This window comes from Peromyscus californicus, unplaced genomic scaffold (assembly GCF_007827085.1).
Source record: "Peromyscus californicus insignis strain IS unplaced genomic scaffold, ASM782708v3 Scaffold_3__1_contigs__length_106647218, whole genome shotgun sequence".
NCBI classification, from domain to species: domain Eukaryota; kingdom Metazoa; phylum Chordata; class Mammalia; order Rodentia; family Cricetidae; genus Peromyscus; species Peromyscus californicus.
The window spans coordinates 22,821,758-22,837,114 of NW_026294551.1; the positions used below are offsets into that span (position 1 = coordinate 22,821,758).

Here is a 15,357-nt window from a genome sequence, read left to right on the forward strand (position 1 = left end):
TGAAATTCTCATCAGGACATATCGTATGTAAGACGTGATCTTTGGAAATGTAGGCATATGTGTGTGTGCCTACATTCACGCACACACATACTAACAATAAATACGTAAAATCATCAAGCTATGCTGTTTTGGATTGCTTCACATTCTTATACTCAGAAGTTAAAACCATAGAATGACTTAAATTGACTTGAATTTTTGATATGAGAAATCTTCTTGCTTGCCCAGTGTTACCATTCATGACCTCTCATTGCCATTTGTGTACATTAGTGTAATAAATATATCTGTGAGGAGCCCGATACATCTTTTTACATTTCCAAAAGGACACATCTTACGTACGATATGTCCCTATGAGAATTTCAAACAGTAAATTCTCACTGTCATGGACATGACTTTGGGAAAGAGAAGGGATGTTTCCTCATGACTTTATAGACAGGAAGGGTGGCTCCAGCAAAGACTTGCCCTGACTTCACTCTGTGGTTAAATACTACTGCCGAGTTTGTGTGTGATCTCTGACATGGAAATAGCCTTAACTTCTGTAATGAATAGTGTCCTTAAACCTCAAGTGCCATTGGCTCACATCTTGAAACCAGAAGCCTCAGCCACAGCGTCTGACACAATGATACAGGTAGCTATAAAACCTTTCTGGTTGTTAGGATTTCATCTGCCCATCATGTTTATTGAAGGGTCATTGGCCAGAGACAATATCATTATTTATGTAAAGTTGAGAACACACAGTATAAAGTAAATGGAATAAATGAGAAACACTTCTAAGAATTCCTAGGAAACAAACTGAAACTTGTTTCTTTTCTTAATAAATCTGCGTCCTTTCAGCCATTCATTATATAATAACCATGTCGGTATGCAGCAAACAAATCACTTCACTCAGGATGTGTGTCTTTTTCTAATTCTACTGTGCACTTTTAAATATGCAGTAATCTTTTCTATGTCTTATTCCACTCTGACTGAGGCAGAAACTATAGAAATAGTTATACAGTCTTCATGGACATATTTTCTAGTCTGCAACACAATATTCCTTCCTTACTCTTTTTTTTTGTTTTGTTTTGAGTCAGGGTTTCTCTGTGTAGTTTTGGTGCCTGTCCTGGATCTTGCTCTGTAGACCAGGCTGGCCTCAAACTCAGAAAGATCCACCTGGCTCTGCCTCCTGAGTGCTGGGATTAAAGGCGTGCCTGGCCCTTCCTTACATTTAAAAAATAGCATTGTCCCAGATTTATTCTTTTGAGGCTGGTGATATAGAAGAAGAGAGGAATGGAAGATAATTTAAAAAAAATTAATGGTTTCACGTATTTTCTAGGTTTTGTGAGCTCATTCAATTGGGCTTTGCTCAGCTTGGTATTGATTCTAAATCAGCACAGCTGATCTATGTGTCATGGTAGAATCATTTACAAATAGAGTTAGGTGGGAGGGCAGAGACTGTGGACCTGAGGAAGGAACAGTCCTAAAAGAACACCCATTTGCTTAAAGCTTGCTTTCTGTCTAAAAACATGCTTGGAGTCAGCTCTTCCTTGGAAATGACTTTCAGGATCACTCAAGAAAACACACATGATTGTTTTATAGTCACAACTTGTTTCTGAACCAATAAAGAAATGATTCAGTGTGGATGTTTACCTCCCTCAATAGATTTAGATCCAAATTACATCTGGCTGGCTCCAAAAAATACAGTCTTAAAATACGTAGATTTGCCTTCCATGAGAATAACAAAAAGAACAGGGTCCCGGCGCACACTTGAAGGAAGTAGGATCCGATAGATAACTACATGGTAGGAGTTTGCTCAGAGTTACCAAGAGGAAAACTTTAAGAATGCCTTTTGTATTGGAGACATGGATAGATGAGATAGCCAATCCTTGTAGTTCAAAGCTCCATCTAGAATGGCATGAGGCAGAAGATGTGCTGGCTAGAATATGCTGGAAGTCTTAAGATGTCACCTTAGCATGTGAAAATGTGTTGGCACTGAGGGATCACACTCCTTGGAGGACTAGGCTCAGGTATTTCTGCACCAGATTGACTAGGGGTTTACTTCTTTTCAACTTCTAGTGGGAACGATGTGTTCTTGCTAAGTAGGTTCTCATTAGAATGGAAGTGACTTGGTTTCTTAAAAGAAGAACAGACTTGTTTCTTGGCTCATTCTGATTGGGGGAGAGGATGGGGAGAAACACCGCCAAGCAATGGCTGAGTTTGACTGAATTCAGTCTATCCCACATCATTCCATCTTACAGTAAAGTTATTGGAAGGGAGAGGGTACCACGAAGTAGTGAGAATATGGCCACTGGAATTAGGGAAATCTGCTTTTGCTCGTGGACCTCAAGGATCTCGAGGATCTCAGTGAAACTCTGAGGCCACTTTACAGACTCTTACAAGGCTTGTGGTTCCTGAAGGAGTTAATGCATATGAAGTACCTGGTTCATTCAGTGTCTGGTACAAAATGGGCACTCATGCAAGCAGGAGTCAATTACAGCCACACTGTGTGCAAGCAAATACTGTAGTACTTCATGCTCAATAGCAATGCCCAAAATGTTGGTTTCCAAAGTATTCCTATGAGGATGAATGGACCCTAGGAGACTCCTGCAGCCCCATAAGAAGAGACTATTGCTGTCTCCACTCACTTGGATGGTATGGCAGCACTGAGCGGGTTGCATTTTCTGATGTTAGCTTTTGGGATTCTCTACTAACCAGTTTGGTTTCCAAAGAGATGCTCGGATGGTTTTCCCCACAGACTCCTCACTGGGGATGAGCTGAACAAGGCACAATCCTTTCCTAAGCTTAGGAGAAAGAGATCAGAAACGCCCCCAAATCTGAGGGCCAGAAGCCACTGTAACTCAATGCCCAGTAGGGAAGTGCTGTTGTTGGCAAAGTTGGTTACTTTGAAGCCAAACCATGAAGCTCTTTCTGAACTAACCAGCATGATTGGTGAGGAGTCCTGACATAGCAGGAAGCCAAAGTAAAACATTTTATGAGCTAAAGGACTCAGGTGAGGTGGCTAAATAACAAATGGAAAATTGGTAACGAGAGCAAAAGGGGGTAAATGTCACCACACCCACTGCTGACAGGATATAAAGCTCTGGAGAGGACCGGGCCTTGTACCAGAGACAGGACATTAGGTGTAGAAGCTGACTGACTCTCATAGCTCTGTTCCCTCCAGCACCATGCCATACAACTGCTGCCTGCCCACCATGAGCTGCCGCACCAGCTGCTCCTCCCGGCCCTGCGTGCCCAACAGCTGCCACGGCTGCACCCTGCCCGGGGCCTGCAACATCCCCGCCAATGTGGGCAACTGCAATTGGTTCTGTGAGGGCTCCTTCAATGGCAATGAGAAGGAGACCATGCAGTTCCTGAATGACCGCCTGGCCAGCTATATGGAGAAGGTGAGGCAGCTGGAGAGAGAGAATGCAGAGCTGGAGTGTCGGATCCAGGAGAGGAACCAGCAGCAGGACCCTCTGGTGTGCCCTGCCTACCAGGCCTACTTCAGGACCATTGAGGAGCTGCAGCAGAAGGTGAGGGGGAAGGGCGTCATAGAATCAGTTGAATGCACTATTTATTCATATTGAACATACTGAAGTCTGAATGGAACTAAGGCTGTTTACAGCTAGTGTTGGAAGTGATGTAGAATTCACTGGCCTAACAATGTGAGACGTCTTTGAAAATCTCCTTTGGAATCACCATAATGGAAGTATGCAGCATTAGTGCCAAATTAGCCCAAGGTTCCTAACATTGCTTCTTACCCCAAACCAGAATAGCTTATTTTTAAAGGCTTATTATGATGCCTTTTTCTTGCTTTCAGACAGGTTATAACATTAAAAAAATACTATGCACCAGAATTAGTTCTTTGACCTAAGGATTTTCTATGTGAGGTCTCAAACAGTTAAAGTCTTTCAAACTTGTAGCAACTATTGTAAGAGACAGCTTTGACAAACCAGGAAAGCCATTGGCTCCAGAAACCTCACCAGCACACACACACACACACACACACACACACACACACACACACACCACTCACTAGAACAGGTATGTAGGCAAATGGCATACAGGGTCATGATGACAGGAGTAGAAACCACAGAAAGTGGGACTTGGAAGGATCCTTAAAAGAGCCTGTATCAGAGTGGGATTTGAGTGACAAGCAGGGTTTTTTTTTTGTGTGTGTGTGGGGGTGCGTGGGGGCAGAGGACAAACTGGTGTCATTCCTAAGTGCCATTCACCATTTTTGTAAGCCACAGGGCTCTGTCTGTCCCTGCCTCAGTGCTGGGATTATCAGTGAGCACTACTATGTCATGATTTTTTAAAACTTGAGTTCTGGGGATTAAACTCAGGTCCTCATTTTGCAAAGCAAGCACTTTTCCAGTTTGACTATCTTCTGGACCCCAAAAATAAGAGTTTCTATCTGACTGTGCATGTGCATGGTTTTTGGAGGGAATTGTTTGTCTGCTGTCCCAACAAAGTGAATGCCAGAAAGGAGTAGTATGATTTGAGTATCATTATTTATTTACTCACAGTTGATGAGCATTAGGCAAAGTGCTAGAATAGGGGTCAGGGATAAAATGCTGAGAAAGAGAATTTTGTTCCAGCAGGAGATCACGGCTTACTAAGGTAGAGAGAGAGGGTAGACCATAGCAAAAGTGCAAGGTACATGGAAGAAGTGGCCACTTGGAGGAACTGGGAAAAGAATGTGGGTTCTACAAGGTGCTCTCTAGGTGGAGGGAAACATGTCACCTGAAGCATGTGCATGGTGCCAGCAGAGTGGACAGGGCTCAGCACGGTTCCAATGGAGGTGGTGTGAGAGGGTAACTGTCTTGTCCTGCTTATCTGCACGTGCCTGGTTTTAGTGTCCCAGGAATGCTCTCATCCTAAGCATACAGGGATCCTTGGTCACCTGACCTGAGGTTTGATCACCCAGTGCAGTCAGTTCCTACAGGAAAACTAGAAGAAGCCCCAGAAGAGCAGAAGCCATGACTGCACTCACCAGCTGTGGGTGAATGAGCGATGACATTCAAATCACACTCTTCCTTTCTGGTATCCATGTTACATTCTACCTCAGCACTTCTGGTTTCCGTGGTGGTTCACTGAATGAGTCATGTTTGGATACCTGATGTGAGAGTCTGAAAGGACACAGAGCAACTGGGGAAAAATAATGGAACTCATCTCACAATTGATCTTCTGCAGATTCTGTGTGGCAAGTCTGAGAATGGCAGGCTGGTGGTGCAGATTGACAATGCCAAGCTGGCAGCCGATGACTTCAGGACCAAGTAAGACATTTGTAATGACCAGAACAGCCCAGTGAGAGGTTGAGTTGCAAAGTCAGGACTCCCTGTGCTGGGACTGTGCCAGACACAGCTTCTAAGTGCTATTGTGTCTTGGGTTAGAGTTAGGTTAAAAGCCAAGGTCTCTTTACTGAGAGCTGAGGGTCTATGTTTTAAGTTTAACTTGAAGAAGTGTATTATCAACACAACCCAAAGGAGTTATTAAGCCATAAAAAAATAAGAGGTAAAAGCCATTTCTTTCAGTGAATTAATCAGTATTTTCAGTTAAGATTTAATCATAATCTTTTATGGAACCTTATAAAGACCTCTAGGCTTTATAACAGGATTTCACGTGTATCATTTCTTCACCTTCAGCCCCAAACAGTGAAGTGTTAGTTTTGTCTTCATTTTACAAACAAGGCTCAGAAGGGTTAAAGAATCCACCTCCAGCCACTTCATGGCAAGGCTGGATCTAAGCGACTTTGAGTTTCATGTTCTTCAGGGTAGTTGGAAAGGAAGGGAGATAGGTAGTAGTAGACTTAGGAAGTGGAGCAACTCAAGAGGACAGACATGGTAGACTTACTTGATAGCCACTTGTGAATGGATTCTTAGAACAAATGTGGTGAACATGGAGGAAGCCATACACAGTGCCTTCGCTGTGGGTCTTGGAAGGAGACAGGTCACCTCACTCACCACACTGATGCTTTTCTTTTAGAACATTTAAAATGGAATGACCTCAAAGTAGGATGAGTTTGACTGGGTGCCACAAAAGCTCTTCCTTGTTGATGTCTTCTGACTTTTGACTATGCACACAGGTATCAGACTGAGCTGTCCCTGCGGCAGCTGGTGGAGTCAGACATCAATGGCCTGCGCAGGATCCTGGATGAGCTGACCCTCTGCAAGTCTGACCTGGAGGCCCAGGTGGAGTCTCTGAAGCAGGAGCTGCTGTGTCTCAAGCAGAACCATGAGGAGGTAAGAAAGTCCCAGACACTAACATCTCAGTATGAGGGTCCCTCTGAGCAGGGGAAGGTAGGTCTTGGTTTGTTAGGTTAATGCAACATTTTTGCTAGTTGGCCAAAGGATAGCTAAGAGATGATTGGGCATTGAGGCCCAGGTTGAGCTCTTTTACAGGAAGAAGTGTGGTTGGCTGATCTGTGTCCACATGGGACCAGATGTGTGGCCCAAGACTCACATGAATTCTGTTATTTTCTGAGTAGTTATTAAATCACTGATGAGGTTGGAAAGAGATAGAGATTTTGTCCTTTGTGAAATCTAAGCAAATGGATTTCCTGCTAGTAGATGGATGGGTAGGTAGGTAGATGAATGGATGGGTAGGTAGGTGGATAAATGGATGGGTAGGTAGGTGGATGAATGGATGGGTAGGTAGGTAAATGAATGGATGGGAAAATGGAGAAATGAAGAAACTTAAATAATGGGTCCTTCAGACCTCATGGTTGAATGAGATTTAAGGAAATCAGCTGCATGTCTCAAACATCAGATCCTTTCCCAAGGGGGAAACAAGTTCTAACAGGATATGATGTTAGGAGACAGGATGGGTGGACAACATTAAACCGGGTCTCGCCGTATTTCAGTAGCAACAATTATAAATCACTAGTCACACTGGGCTTATCACACAACAAATACAAAATCAGAAGGGAATGACAGAATCTCAATATTAGCAATAACTTCTCCAAGAATCTTCATACGGAGATGAGGGAAGGGACTCAGACAGAGTCACCAGAGGTGACTTACATCAACTGGACTCAGGTTTTCTAACTTTGATACAATGCTTCTTCCACCACATTTCTTGATACTCTCATAATACTTACACTGAACTTTCCCTTCCTCTAAAGAGCGTTTATGATAAACTTGTCTCTGACCGACATCCATCCTTTTAAAGTCTTGCATTCATCTTTGAAAAGGTTCACTCTGAGTGTGCTTCTTAAAGTATGAAGGGCTCCTTAGTTCTGCGGTCCATCCTTTGCCTTTCCCCCACCAGGAAGTCAACACCCTGCGCTGCCAGCTTGGAGACCGCCTCAACGTGGAGGTGGACGCTGCTCCCACCGTGGACCTGAACCGTGTGCTCAATGAGACCAGGTGTCAGTACGAGGCCCTGGTGGAAACCAACCGCAGAGAAGTGGAGGAGTGGTTCACCACACAGGTGGGCATCTGAGCTCATGGCCACCCAGGAACTGAGTCCCCCAGGACCCTGAAGCAGGGTCTGATCCTGTCTCTGCCCTTGCCTGTTGCAGACCGAGGAGCTGAACAAGCAGGTGGTGTCCAGCTCAGAGCAGCTGCAGTCCTGCCAGGCAGAGATCATCGAGCTGAGACGCACAGTCAACGCCCTGGAGATCGAGCTGCAGGCCCAGCACAACCTGGTGTGTAGTGTCCACACCTGCTGCTGGGCAGTGTGGAGTCAGGGGGCGGAGTCACTGGGGTGCCCTTGGGGACACTCCCTCTCCTTTGCTCTTGAAGCCTGTGACTCCTTTGGGAGGCCATGCAGGAACCTTTAGAGGGGACAGCTCTGTGACAGCCTTTGTCTCCTCCCCCACAGAGAAACTCTCTGGAAAACACACTGACAGAGAGTGAGGCTCGCTACAGCTCCCAGCTGTCCCAGGTACAGTGTCTGATCACCAACGTGGAGTCCCAGCTTGGTGAGATCCGGGCTGACCTGGAGCGTCAGAACCAGGAGTACCAGGTGCTGCTGGACATCCGGGCCCGGCTGGAGTGTGAGATCAACACGTACCGGGGCCTGCTGGAGAGCGAGGACTGCAAGTGAGTCGCTGGAGGGTGTATCCACTACTGTGAGGCACATGTAGAGTACCTTAAGAGTAATAAAGGAACTTGGAGGATGAAGGTCAGATACCAGTACATCTCTAGAGACTGATGTAGGGTACTTGTGGTCACTGTTACTTGGACTAAAGATATTTTATGTCATGAAGGATAGTCTCAAGGCTGGCAATTCTTTGGCTGATGGGTAAAAACCTTTATATTTTCATAAATGGTTTCTGACATGGAAAGGAAATAGAAAACTCAAGCAATCATCGCTTTGATTAAATCAAAATTTTAGGTCCACTGTTTCTTTTCTCCTTGTTAGAATCATTTGAGGGAAGGAATTTGATTCAATATAACCATCTTCTTGCACTGGAGCATCTCCAAGGAAAATGACTTAATAATAAATAGAGCAGGCCAAGCTCAGGCAGGTTATTTACACAGTTCTTTTGCCAAGTTTACGTCTGTGAGGTGGATATCACCAATCCCATTTTCTATGTTTGAGGCAGAGGCTTAGAGGTCAAAGTGACTTCCCTGAGTCCCCAGGGTTATATGGGAGACCAACTCCATTGCCAGTGTCTATACTCTCTTCTACCACTCTCTGAACTCTGTAGAGGAGTGATCTGAACAAGGCTTGCTCTCTAGAAGTCAGGGACCAGGCTCCGTGCTTTTAGCCATCTCTGCTTTTTGAAAATTTCCTTTCTCATGCTGACTCTAACCATCCTGTGTCCCAGGCTGCCCTGCAACCCCTGCGCCACCACCAACGCCTGTGACAAGCCCATTGGACCTTGTGTCACAAACCCTTGTGTCACACGCTCCCGATGTGGACCCTGCAATACCTTTGGCTGCTAAAAGACCCCAGGGCCAGCAGGAGGATTGTACGAAGACATGAAGACAGAAAGATCGTCGATGGATCAGCTCAGCCTTTCTGACCCCACATCCAGCACCACACAAATCATGGTCTGGAAGGAGAGCACAGGCCTAGTTCTGTGGCTTGGCTCTGCATGCAGGCCCATGAGACCATCTTCATCCGGGGCCTCTTCGTGACCACCCACTTGTGTTCTGGTGGCCTGAGGGATCTCAGCTGTGAAGGGGCCACATGAGGTATTTTGTGGTTCCGTCTGCTTCTTCCGCCCTTTCTTGCAGTCCCCCCAAACCTAATAAATTTTCCTCTTGCAAACAGATCTGAGTTTCGTGTATATCCATCCTTTTCAGGGTGTTCGTTCTCTGTGTGATTTTTAGGAAGCCACTTGAAAGCAGAAGGGGACTTTATGGTTTAATCCTGCCCTGTCCTATCGTTCACTTGACACAATGAGTGCCAGCATCCCTGCAGGCCGGCATTAAACAGGGGCAGAACAGTTGGGCAAAAGTCCTTGTGTGGATGTGGGCTGGTACTTTCAGAGTTCTTGTTATTTTTGTTTCTAATTCACTACAAGATGAGGACAAGAGCTTCCATCTACTGAACTTACTAAAGCTACTAGGAACTCGTACACAATGGCCTAAGAACTGGAATTCCCTGGGAATCTCAGGCCCAGAAAAGAGAGAGCCTAAAGCCCATGGGAAATCTCCAGGAAGAGACTTGGAACTTGCCAGAGAGCCTTGCAGGCGAGTGGAGCCAAAACAATGGTGGGTCAATGATAGGCAGGACTCTGCTTTGACCCAGACTGCCTAGATATGCATAGCCCCGGCCTTCTCCTTCAGCTTGGATTTCAGAACCCTGAAGAAGCACTTGGGGCACATTACTGGATCTCCTGTCCCTCTTCCCAATATGGTGACATTGAATGAATCTCCTCTTGCTTTTTGTTGGCAATATGGCTGTTTTAATGGGGCTTACTGAAGATGGGTGGTTGTAACTGGCTTGCTGGGGCACCGGGTGTGACCCTAAGTCTGGTAACAATATGAGTAGAATCACGGGATATGTGATGTTCTGTGATTGGCTTCTTTTGCATACTTTAGTGTCTTTAGATCCACTCCAAAACATAACATGTACTATGAACACTGCATTTGGGGATTGTTTTCAATTTTGGGTTACTAGGGTAACATTGTCTTAAATCTTTGTGTTCAAGTTTGAATGTGGACATGTGTTTTTTCCCTCCCTGCTTCCCTGCCTCTCTTGCTTCTTTCTGTGTATGATGTATGTTTTGCATGCGCTTGGGGCACATGTATGTGTGCAGGTATGCATGCCCATACATGCACTTGTGGAACCCAGAGGCCAATGCTGGCTGTTTTTCTCTTTTGTTTCCCATTTTATTTTTTAAGATGAGATCCCTTGTTGAACCCAGAGCTCACTGATTTGGGGAGACTGGCCAGTGGAACTTTGGAACCTTTTGTTTACACTTCCCAGTGCTGGGATTACAGGCATGAGTCACCCTCCAGCTGTTTTATGTGGGTGCTGGGGGCCTGAACATGGGTTCTCACTTAGCAAACACTCTACCTTATGAATCATCTCCTTATCCCCCTTTTGTTATTTTGGGACAGTCTTATTCCACAGCCTAGCCTGACTTGGCCTTCACTGTGTAGCTTAGGCTGGCCTTGAACTCATGGCCATCCTTTTGCCTCAAACTTCTAAGTCCTAAGGCTTCACATGTGAACCATCACACCTTACTTGGGCATATGTTTTCAATTGTTTTGAGTGTATATACACAAGAATGGAATTGCTGTGTTTTGGGTATAGATACACAAGAATGGAATTGCTGGGTTACACCATCACTGTGGAACTGCTAGACCCATCTCTGTGCTAGCTGATGTTCTCACCGACTGACTATGAGAGCTCCATCTGCACATTCTCAGTAACACCTGTGTTTTTCCATGCTGTAAAACAACAACAGCAAAACCAGGTCATCTCAGTGCACGTGAAGTGGTATTCATTGCGGGTTTTGATTTGCATTTCCTTGATGACTCACGGTGTCATACTTCTTTTCATGTGTGTGTCGGCTGTTTATAGATCTTTGGGAAAACGTTTACTCAGATCCATTGCCTGACTTTTAAAGCCCGGCTCACTTGTCTTTTAAGTTGTAGATGTGCTTTTAATGTTCTGGACACAGGATTCCTATTCAGCAGATGATTTATAAATGTTTTCCCCTTCAGAAGTTAGTTTTTCACTTTCTGGATGAAAATAAAGTACATTTTTGCTGTAGAATAATTTTAAAATTTGAAGTCCAATCTACTTTGAATTTTAAAATTTGAATTCTTTTAAATTATTGTGTGTGCGTGTATGTGCATGAAAGCAGGTGTTCATGGAAGCTAGAAATGGGTACCAGGTTGTCGAGAGTTGGAATTGGTTGTGAGCCTCCGAAAGTAGGAGTGGGAACTGAACTTGGGCCCTCTGGAAGAGCAGGAAGTGTTCTTAACCATGGAGCTATCCCTCTAACCTCCTAATTTTACGTTTATCACCCGTGATTTTGGCATCATATGTAAAAAACTATTTCTTTCGCTTGTTAGGTTTGTTTATTTATTTGTTTTTGACACAGAGTCTCACTGTGTAACTCTGGCTATACTGGAACTTACTCTGTAGACCAGGCTGGCCTTGAACTCCTAGAGATTTCCCTGCCTCTGTCCCCTGAGTTCTAGGATTAAAAGCATGCACCACCACACCCAGCAAAAAATATTTTTTAACATGAGATCTAGAAGACTCATTCCTATCTTTCCCCCAAATTTTCTAGCTTGAGTTCTTACAACTAGCTTCCCAGACAGGGTCTTTCTGTATATCCTGGTCAGAATGCAAACTCACCATCCTCTTCTTTCTACCTCATGAGCACCGGGATTGTAGGAATGCATCGCCATGCCAGGCTCTCTGTTCTTTTTATGGTGTAAACAAAGGCCAAACTCTATTCTTCTGCATTTGGATGCCTAGTTGCTTAGCCATCACTCATCAAAACGTTCTTTCCTCCATTGGTTGAGTTGGTGACCGTGTTGAACATAGCTTTGTAGTAAGTTTTAAAGTCAGGGAATGTGACTCCTCCAGTACTTTGTTCTTCTTCTGAAAGACTGTTTTGGCCATTTGACTCCATCCTACATGAGTTTTAGAGTCAGTTTGTCGATGTCTATGAAGAGGCTATCTTGTGTTAGAATGTCAAGTCAGTTGCAGGAACATGGTCTTCGGTATTGTCACTTGTATAACTTGCTGTGACAAAATAACTCTGCAAAAGTCATTTAAGGAAGCGATAGTTTTGGCTCATAGCTCCAGGGCTACAGTTCATCCAGGCAGGAAAGGGATGTGGCAGGGGAAGGAGGTGGCTGGTGACCTTGTTTTCCCAGTGAGGAGGCAGAGAGTGATGCACAGTTGTGTTCCACTCGCTGTCTCCTTTTTATTCAGCCCAGGGCCCCGTGCACACAACTGCATCACTCACATTTAAGGTTGGTTTTCTCACCACATTTAATCTAGAGAACTCTTCACAGACACGCGCAGAGATTTGTTTCTGTGCTGATTTTAAATCCCATCAAGATGACAAGATTAACCTTCACATCATCTTAGCTGTTGAATCCACAGGGGTTATCTTGTTGCTTAAATCCTAAATGGTCTTATAATAAAAACCCAGATCCAGATATCAGGGTGAAAGCTGAAAGACCCGAGAAACAGAGCAAACCACAGCTACCATCTCTTACCTCACCAACTCCACAGTCTGACAGAGACACAATTCCTTCCTGTCTCCTCCAACCTTATATTCCTTTCTCTGTCCAGCCATATCACTTCCTGTGTCAACCTTCCTACTGCTGGGATTAAAGGTGTGTGACTCCCAAGTGCTGGCATTAAAGGTGTGTGCCACCACTGCCTGGCTCTGTTCCTTTTTTAGACTGGATTAATCTCGTGCAGCCCAGTGTGGTCTTGAACTCACAGAAATCCAGACAGATCTCTGCCTCTGCCTCCTGAGTGCTAGGATTAAAGGTATGTGCCACCACTGCCTGGCTTCTGTGGCTAACTCTGTGGCTGGCTCTGTCCTCTGATCTTCAGGCAAGCTTTGTTTTTCAGATTACAAATATCACCATAGTATCTTATTCACCACCTTGAGGTGTTAGAGAAAGAGGGACTGGACCGTTCACTGGCCCCCCCTACCTGGGTCCTTCCAATGTTTAGGAAACTGGTGGTGGGTTAAGAAAGGGTAAGGTTGTGGAAAAGAGGATTGCTGATGTATACTGGCTGCTGAGATGGATTGGGACTGTCACTCAGCTGCCAGGCCTATAATGCTTATGGAAAGCAGAGTTGTGAAGAATGGGTACAGACTCTTGTTTAGACACTAGAATCTCTTAATGCTCTTACGGCATGAATCCATGCATCTCAGTATTGTTGTAAGCCTTCTTTATAAATCTCTAAAAAGACCGGTTTTCTCTACCAATTCTGAATGGCTGAACAGATGTCTTCCAGAAGGAGGACGACTATCCTTGAGTTCTCCATCCATCACGTCTTGACTCATTTAAGCAGATCTTGAATCTTCACAGCTTGTCTCTCATTTCCTCTTCAATGTTTTCTGTTTTTAAAACCTGTCTGTACTATATGCTGACAATTTCCTCATCTATGATTTCTAGTTCACTTATCCTCTTTCCATCTTTATCTAATCTGATATTTAATCTATCAGTTGGGTTTTATAATTAGTGCTAGACTTTTAGAAAGTAAGAACATTATATTATTAATTTTAAATTAGATTTGGCTTTAATAATTGTTTTGTATTCTCTCTCTCTCTCTCTCTCTCTCTCTCTCTCTCTCTCTCTGTATGTGTGTGTGTGTGTGTGTGTGTGTGTGTGTGTGTGTGTGTGTGTGTGTGTTTATGTGTGTGGGTGCACAGGCCATTGTGCACATGTGGAAGTCAGATGACAATTTAAAGGAGTCAGTTCTCTCCTTCCACCATGTGGGTCCCAGGGATGGGGATCAGATGGGCAGGCTTGGAAGCAAACCTTTCCCTTTACCTGCTGAGCCATAACACTGGCCTCAATAAATGCAATTTTAACAGAGCTGGCCATGACTTATTTGGATTTATTACAAATGATATTTAGTCATTAAAGATAATAATACTTGGATACATAAAATAATGACCAAACACGTAAAAACAAGAAAGGAGAATGGTGGTGTGGAAATGTGTATTCGACACTTAATAGGATACATGGAGCCTTTTACCAAAAATTCAACAAAATGAACATCAATCTCCAGACATCCCCAAAACTATTTAGAGATCTATTTAATTTTATAAAAGTAGATTTATCATCTGGTGAAAAAAGAAAACCCAAATGATAACCCAGTGTATAGACTCCTAAAATGCTATGAAGATCTACAGAGCAAATCTTAATAAAATTCTATTGATCAAACACAGTTGACAAATAACTGCTGTGCCTTTGCCCACTGAGCCATCTTATTGGCTCCCCAGCTATAATTTTTAAGGTGATGTACATTCGAATTTTGTTATGGCTACCTTGGTGTACCTTTTTGGTGGAGGGAGTTAAGTGTACTGCTAAGGAGTAGAGCCTCACTGCTTAACCAATTACCTCTCTGAATTACCCCAAACCAACTAGATAGAGTTCTATATCCAATAGGCTATTGTTGCATCTAAATTTCTGGGGTATAATAATTATATTACCAACTTAGAACATTTTAACTCAAAGAGATACCAAGGAAACCTGGTATTGCTAGATTCTATCATTGCATCCATGTACATCTTTAATTCATCACCAGAACATAACCACAGAAAACGGATAAACCACAGCCTTTGCTGTCCTCCCACTGCATTTGATTTCTGGTTCCAGGTTATGTCAGATCAGATTGTGAAATTACCCATCACTTCTGTAGCATGTTGATGGGCCTGAGAATGTAGTGAGGATCAGTGGATTAGGGTTCTAATGACAAGATCATGAATAATCATTTCTTTATTCTGAGGCTCAGTTTCCCCACCAGCAAAATGAGGGCAGCATGGACAAACAGATCATAAGACCCTGGCATCCTCTTGTTCTGAGCTCTCCATTCTCTCTTTGGACCATCTTGGCACTCAGGGTCTACATGAGGAGGTAGAAAAAAAGTCAGATGATTTTGAGGTGCAGCTGTAGCAGACTTGGATCTGTCAGAGAGCATTTCTGAGGTCTACTTTGTCACCTGCTGTGAAAGACAGTGAGCAGCCCTTCCTTGGCATGGATGATACATCCCTCTTGACGGAGTATCAACGCTCTTCCGAACAAAGTAGAAGTGGTGTCTTATGCACAGGCAGTTTACCCCGCTGTGCTTCTTGGATGATTATTCCTAAATCACAAACTGTTATGAATCATCAAGTTCAAACAAGCTCAGCCTCTCTGAACTGTTTCAAGTGCAATTATCTTTCAGGGTCCAATTATTGTGTAAAACTCTGATCCTTGAGAC

The 15,357-nt window shown here is 44.0% G+C and overlaps 1 protein-coding gene across 1 annotated transcript; it reads left to right on the forward strand.

Annotated features, from left to right (window-relative positions):
• The first annotated feature begins 3,161 nt into the window (after positions 1-3,161).
• Positions 3,162-8,873, forward strand: LOC128122039 (keratin, type I cuticular Ha3-II). The gene is made up of 7 exons (XM_052757264.1): positions 3,162-3,509; positions 5,173-5,255; positions 6,065-6,221; positions 7,249-7,410; positions 7,502-7,627; positions 7,804-8,024; positions 8,756-8,873. The coding sequence occupies exons 1-7, from the start codon at positions 3,162-3,164 to the stop codon at positions 8,871-8,873; spliced, it is 1,215 nt and encodes a 404-aa protein (XP_052613224.1).
• The last annotated feature ends 6,484 nt before the right edge of the window (positions 8,874-15,357 follow it).